This window comes from Hippocampus comes, unplaced genomic scaffold (assembly GCF_001891065.2).
Source record: "Hippocampus comes isolate QL1 unplaced genomic scaffold, H_comes_QL1_v1.1 scaffold56, whole genome shotgun sequence".
Lineage (NCBI taxonomy): Eukaryota > Metazoa > Chordata > Actinopteri > Syngnathiformes > Syngnathidae > Hippocampus > Hippocampus comes.
Window position 1 is genome coordinate 339,142 of NW_017842056.1, and position 5,586 is coordinate 344,727.

Below are 5,586 nucleotides of genomic sequence, written 5' to 3' on the forward strand. Positions count from 1 at the left end.
GCGGGCCCCCCCATTGAACCCCAGGGGTTGATTTTTTTTTTTTTTTTTTGCAGCAGCATTAAACATCCGAGTGTTAACAAAAGCCACGTTCTGACATACAGTACGGGGAAGTCTCTCAATCCTATAGTGATGCTAGCCGGCACACAATATAGAGTGATGACTCCACGGCTTTAGCACCAGGGCCCGCGACATGTATAAAAAGGGAACCAGGCTTGATGCCCAAGCTGTACATCTGCAGTCATCTCACCAATACCATGACCATGGGAAGGGTAAGTAAGGAACGGCGACGCACATGTGGATTCAAAGGGGCCGACGGGGACGATTTGACGACGGGCCCGTCTCGACGCCTTTCCGCCGCTGTTTTTGACAGATCATCTTCTACGAAGACCGCAACTTCCAGGGTCGCTCCTATGAGACCAGCAGCGACTGCCCCGAGTTGACCACCTACCTGAGCAGGTGCAACTCCTGCCGGGTGGAGAGCGGCCTCTTCATGGTCTATGAGAAGCCCAACTTCAAGGGCCACCAGGTGCTGGTCAGGAGGGGCGAGTATCCCGACAGCCAGCGTCTGATGGGAATTAATCTGAGCGACTGCATCAGATCCTCTCGTATGATCCCGTTGGTAGGTGCTCGCGCGACCGCAAGCGAAATGCGTGTTTGCCCGTCGAGGCAGTTGTTCAGCCGAGGGGTTGGCTGAGGAACCGATTGGATAGTTGATGGGGCAATTGCGTGGTTGCTTCTTTACTTCGTTGGATCGGTGAGTTTGCAGGAGGACCGAATACGGTCGAAGTACTGCGAAAGTAGAGCCTTTAGAATACATTGCAGCGCAAAAGGAAAAACAAAACATTTTCTGAATGCAGAAGTTGAGATGAGGAAGAAAGAAAAGTAAAATACTCGTAATACTACGTGCTTGTCAGGTGTTAGTGTGGAGTGGGCTTTCCATAGCCTGAGCTGTCCTGACTAGCCTGAACTGATGACGCCTGGTTAGATCACGCTAGATATCGAGATATATCCTGGCCAGTCCAGTTGCAAGCGATCAAATGCCCCGAGGATGAAATGAAATGAGTGAATGAGAAAATTCCAAGGCAGGAGGTCGTTGGCATTGGTTGGACGTCTGTCAAAATGACTTGCTCGCTCCCACGGCGGCTCCAACGTTGCGAACGGACTCGCTACAACAACCACAATAACAACAAAAAAGCGACATTGGCCGATGCTGAGAAAACCTTGATGTGATTTGAGATTTGACAAAGAATTTTTGAAACTGCTTGTTTTTAGGCTGCAAATGATTCTTGTCGCCGACACCTTGAAATGATTCTCCTCAATGAGGCCATGAATCGGGAATATTTTGCTCTTCTTAATCATTTCAAAAAAATATCCAGACTACTTGGACAAAGTCAAGAGCAGAAAGTAGAAACATATTTCTTTTCAAATGTAGGGAGGAACGGGAAAAGGCATCAAAAAGTCAAGTGCGGATACCTGAAAAATTGACGGAAGTACAGAAACAGTATTTGGACAGTCATACCTCGGTTTTCGACCATAATCCGTTCCAGAAGGCTGTTCGAAAACCGATTTGTTCGATGAACAGGTTTGCTCACAATGGAAGCGTCACTTCCTCGTGTAAGGAAGGCGAGAGGAGTCAAGTTGCGCATTCAAGTGTGCTCAGTCTGGTCGAGAAACGATTTTCGGTCGTAATCCGAGGCATAAATACTCGACATTTTTGGTCGAAAACCGATTTGGTCGAGAACCGAGACGTTCAAAAACCGAGGTTTGACTGTACTTTGTTACTTCCCATCAGGGGTGTGGTGGCCACGGGGAACCTTTCCCGAACGGCCGGTGTATTTTCATGCCCCACCCCCCCGTCATCGATTAAGCTTCAGCGCGTCGCACACCGCCGCCGACGAAAACTTTCCAGCGCCCGACGGCCGAACGGCATTCCCGCCGCCGCTGATTATTTTTCGATGCACGATAGCCCCTTTGCCGTCGCGATCCCGACCTGATCGCTGCCGCTTGCCCCACAGCACAGAGGACCGTTCCGAGTGAGGATCTACGAGAAGGAGAACTTTGGAGGCCAGATGCACGAGCTGACCGACGACTGCGACAACGTGGACCGTCTGCGCATGTCCGACTGTCAGTCCTGCAACGTGATGGAGGGCCACTGGCTGATGTTTGAGCAGCCCAACTTCCGGGGCAGGATGCTGTACCTGAAGCCCGGCGAGCACCGCAACCTCCGCGAGCTGGGAGCCAGTAACATCATCCGACTGAGCTCCATCCGCCGCATCACAGACACCTGTTAGCTTCCTCTCTCATTGGTTGAATAAAGCAAGTTGAAATTTGAATCTCTGAAATCGGCTTCTCATTTGAGTCAAGACACCTTTCTTGGTCAGGTAGCACACTCGTTAGCGTAGCGTCCGAATTGGGATCTTTCATTGGAGGAGATCGCGTGTTCTCCCGCGCTTGGGTTGTTTTCTCCTCTCGCAGTCCCCAAAACGTTAGCATGTTAGCTTCCTCGAGGACAGGAACGCGACTGCTCTGTTTGTCTGAGAAGGTGGTTCGCCTCTCATTCCAGAAGGCGTCATCAGTTCATCCGACAAGGCCGACCTCGACTCAATGCCCTGAAAAGTGTCCATCGGCGTGACCGTGAGTGTCGATCGAGGCTTGTTTGTCAAAACCTGACACGATCTGGCGACCGATCCACTGTTTGTCTCGAAGTCCCCTAATGTCGGATGGCGACCAGTCCATTGTTCGTCCACGTGGCCGGTGACCCGCTCCATTTTGCGTATGGACGCCCTGAAATGGACCGGCGACCGGTCCTGTCGTTTGAAGTTTCAAAATCGAAGCCCAAACACGAAACCACGACGCGGGCTGAGCGCTATTTTTATTCTTGCATTTGAAGTTTTAGTGGTTCTGGAATATTCTGTCAAAGGATACAACAATGCCAATGAAACCGGACAGCCAAATTGTTTTGCCAAGGTTGAAATTAATTTGCGATCGTTTCAGCACCCTATTTTGCGTTTGGACCTCTGACGAAAGCGTTTTTGGCCGGCCCAAAGCAACTCTCAGCATTCACAAGTTTGCAACTTCTCGTTTGTTTTTGTTCCGCCCCGTCGACAGCCAGTTCATGTGTGAGCACACAGACAACAAAAGATTTTTTTTTTTGGTTTTGTTTTGTTTTTTTTTTTGTTTTTTTGCCACCCACCCCGTCCGTCCCCCATCAAGGGGCACCGCTGCCCCTCTTGTTCCAGCACACTTTTGATAGCAGCTGATCATCGCAGAGGAACAAAAGGCCATCAAACGGCACCGGGCCCCATTCTGCTGATATGCAAATCCGCCTCATCTGGGTATCAAAGGCTCGCCTCACTCTGCACATTTTGCTAATCGATAAATACTTTGACGGTGCGGCGCTTCGGCAAGGACTGAGCATCGCCGAGCATCGCCATGGGGAAGGTGAGACGAAACGCATCGGAACAGTCGCGGGGAAAGCCGTTTCAGCATTTACTTGATATTCTGCCGGTGTTCGGATGTGTCCGCGATGTCCTCGTTTCGTGACCAGTGAGACCGTTCGACACACTCGCGGCATTTCAAGTAAACGCTCCGAGGGCCGACTCGCTGAGACTCAGTGTCGCTTGTCTCTCTTTGCCCAAAGATCACCTTCTACGAGGAGAAGAAATTCCAGGGCCGCTGCTACAACTGCAGCAGCGACTGCGCGGACCTGCACTCCTACTTCACCCGCTGCAGCTCCATCCGGGTGGAGAGCGGCGTGTGGGTGATCTACGAGAGGCCCAACTACAAAGGCTTCCAGTACATCCTCTGCCCGGGCGAGTACGCCGACAACCAGCAGTGGATGGCCTTCAGTGACAGCGTCCAATCCTGCCGCGCCATCAAGAACGTAAGAGTCGATTCATTTGAACTCTCCCGCTCCGACATTTGCCCCAATTTGAAACATCTTGACATGCTTCAGGGTTTCGAGGCGATTCCAAGTTCATTGAGCAAAGGCAACGTTATTTACAGCCAGCAGGTAATCCGGTCAACGCTCGGCAGAGCTTGAGGAGTGCCGCTCAACCGGCGACTAATTCATCTGGGCGACTACCTTCTCCAAATTTGGTCTCTCCCTTCAAGGGAAAGTCTTTGTCCACTGTGCAACTTTTGTACAAGCCCTGCAGAGTTGCCCCCAACATCTCCTTACCGAGGACCGAGAGAAAGCCCGCGGTCACAACAATGATCTCGTTCCTTTTTTTTAAGATAAGAAAACGTTATTCGTCTCGCAATGGAGAAATTCCCAATTCACAGCAGCAAAGTTATGAAAGGAAGAAGTAGAAGATCAAAATAGAGGAGCTGCTGTAAAGGCAGCCACTCTCGCGGCGCCATCTTGAAGTCAAAATAACAAAATAACACAACATAACGCGTAAGACACAGACAGTCGCGCAATCTTAATCACTTTTCCTGCATACACTTAGGAGCTGCTGTAAAGGCAGCCACTCTCGCGGCGCCATCTTGAAGTCAAAATAACAAAATGACACAACACAACGCATAAAGACGCAGACAGTCGCGCAATCTTAATCACTTTTCCTGCATACACTTTGTTGTTTGAAGCACTTCTAGATGAAAGAGGAGAGGATCAAAGTGTCCTTTCACCAGCGGATCAGAGACGTCATGCTGAAAATGCGCACACGTCTGCTACAAGCTAAGTTTTGAAAGCCAACACGAAGCTGTCGCGTCCATAGACGAAAAGAGAGATTGGCTCACATCTCCTGTCCCACGTAAATCCGCTTCAATTCCAAGCCGCGACTCCCAGTTCCACATCCGCATTTTTTGTTTGTTTTTGTTTTTAATCTTCCTCTGGATGACTCGAACGTAAAAAAGCACGGCGTGAGATGCGATTCGAGACGGCGTGACCGCCTTGGTTTTCCTGTGCTGGCAGGTTTACGGCAACGCGTGGAAGCTGAGGCTGTACGAAAGGCCCAACTTCGGCGGGCAGATGGTGGAATGCACCGACGACTGCCCCTCGCTGTACGACGCCTACAAGGTGCGCGAGGCCTACTCCTGCGTGGTGAGCGACGGCGCCTGGGTCTTCTACGACCTGCCTAACTACAGGGGGCATCAGTACCTCCTGGAGCAGGGCGAGTATCGGCAGCACGCCGACTGGGCCGCCTCCTCGCCCGGCATCGGCTCCTTCCGCAGGATCACCGAGTTTTAGTCTTCTCTCCCAATGCATCAATAAATGATCAACTGAGTCACAATCTTTGCTCTTTTTTTTTACTCTTTTGGCTGCTTCGCATGCACGTCGGGAAAACGTTTGCAACTCCATTGGGCTCTGGGGACTCCGATACACTTTTTTGCGTCGCGTCGCTGGATGCTTATCATATTTGCACAGCATTTGGCTCTAAACCCAATCAAAATTTCTTCTCGGGTTTTCTGAAATCAACTGTGCACGTATACAATAGTACTCACACTCTGAAATCAAGTAGTAGAGATACTTGTGGAAAAAAGAGACGCTCGTACTGTATTGATTTAACTCCTCCGCCTACGTAAAAGTACAAAAGTGCAGACTGAGATGCGACTGCAAAAGTTGATATTTGGGGGGGGGGGGCT

General features: G+C 50.6%; 2 protein-coding genes across 2 annotated transcripts; both read left to right on the forward strand.

The window, feature by feature from the left end:
• The first annotated feature begins 207 nt into the window (after positions 1-207).
• Positions 208-2,333, forward strand: LOC109510382 (gamma-crystallin M3-like). The gene is made up of 3 exons (XM_019860634.1): positions 208-269; positions 371-619; positions 2,016-2,333. Exons 1-3 carry the CDS (start codon positions 216-218, stop codon positions 2,289-2,291), a joined length of 579 nt encoding a protein of 192 aa, XP_019716193.1. The 5' UTR covers positions 208-215; the 3' UTR covers positions 2,292-2,333.
• Positions 2,334-3,291: 958 nt separating this feature from the next.
• Positions 3,292-5,234, forward strand: LOC109510363 (gamma-crystallin M2-like). The gene is made up of 3 exons (XM_019860611.1): positions 3,292-3,441; positions 3,641-3,883; positions 4,916-5,234. Exons 1-3 carry the CDS (start codon positions 3,433-3,435, stop codon positions 5,189-5,191), a joined length of 528 nt encoding a protein of 175 aa, XP_019716170.1. The 5' UTR covers positions 3,292-3,432; the 3' UTR covers positions 5,192-5,234.
• Positions 5,235-5,586: the final 352 nt, after the last annotated feature.

What these genes read in the sequence shown, in the direction of transcription:
- LOC109510382 (XM_019860634.1), top strand. Translation starts at nt 216, where the DNA reads ATGCCCAAGCTGTACATCTGCAGTCATCTCACCAATACCATGACCATG. An exon ending in ATACCATGACCATGGGAAGG is followed by an intron (nt 270 to 370) that starts GTAAGTAAGGAA and finishes TGTTTTTGACAG; the next exon opens with ATCATCTTCTACGAAGACCG. An exon ending in CCTCTCGTATGATCCCGTTG is followed by an intron (nt 620 to 2,015) that starts GTAGGTGCTCGC and finishes CTTGCCCCACAG; the next exon opens with CACAGAGGACCGTTCCGAGT.
- LOC109510363 (XM_019860611.1), top strand. An exon ending in CCTGCCGCGCCATCAAGAAC is followed by an intron (nt 3,884 to 4,915) that starts GTAAGAGTCGAT and finishes CTGTGCTGGCAG; the next exon opens with GTTTACGGCAACGCGTGGAA.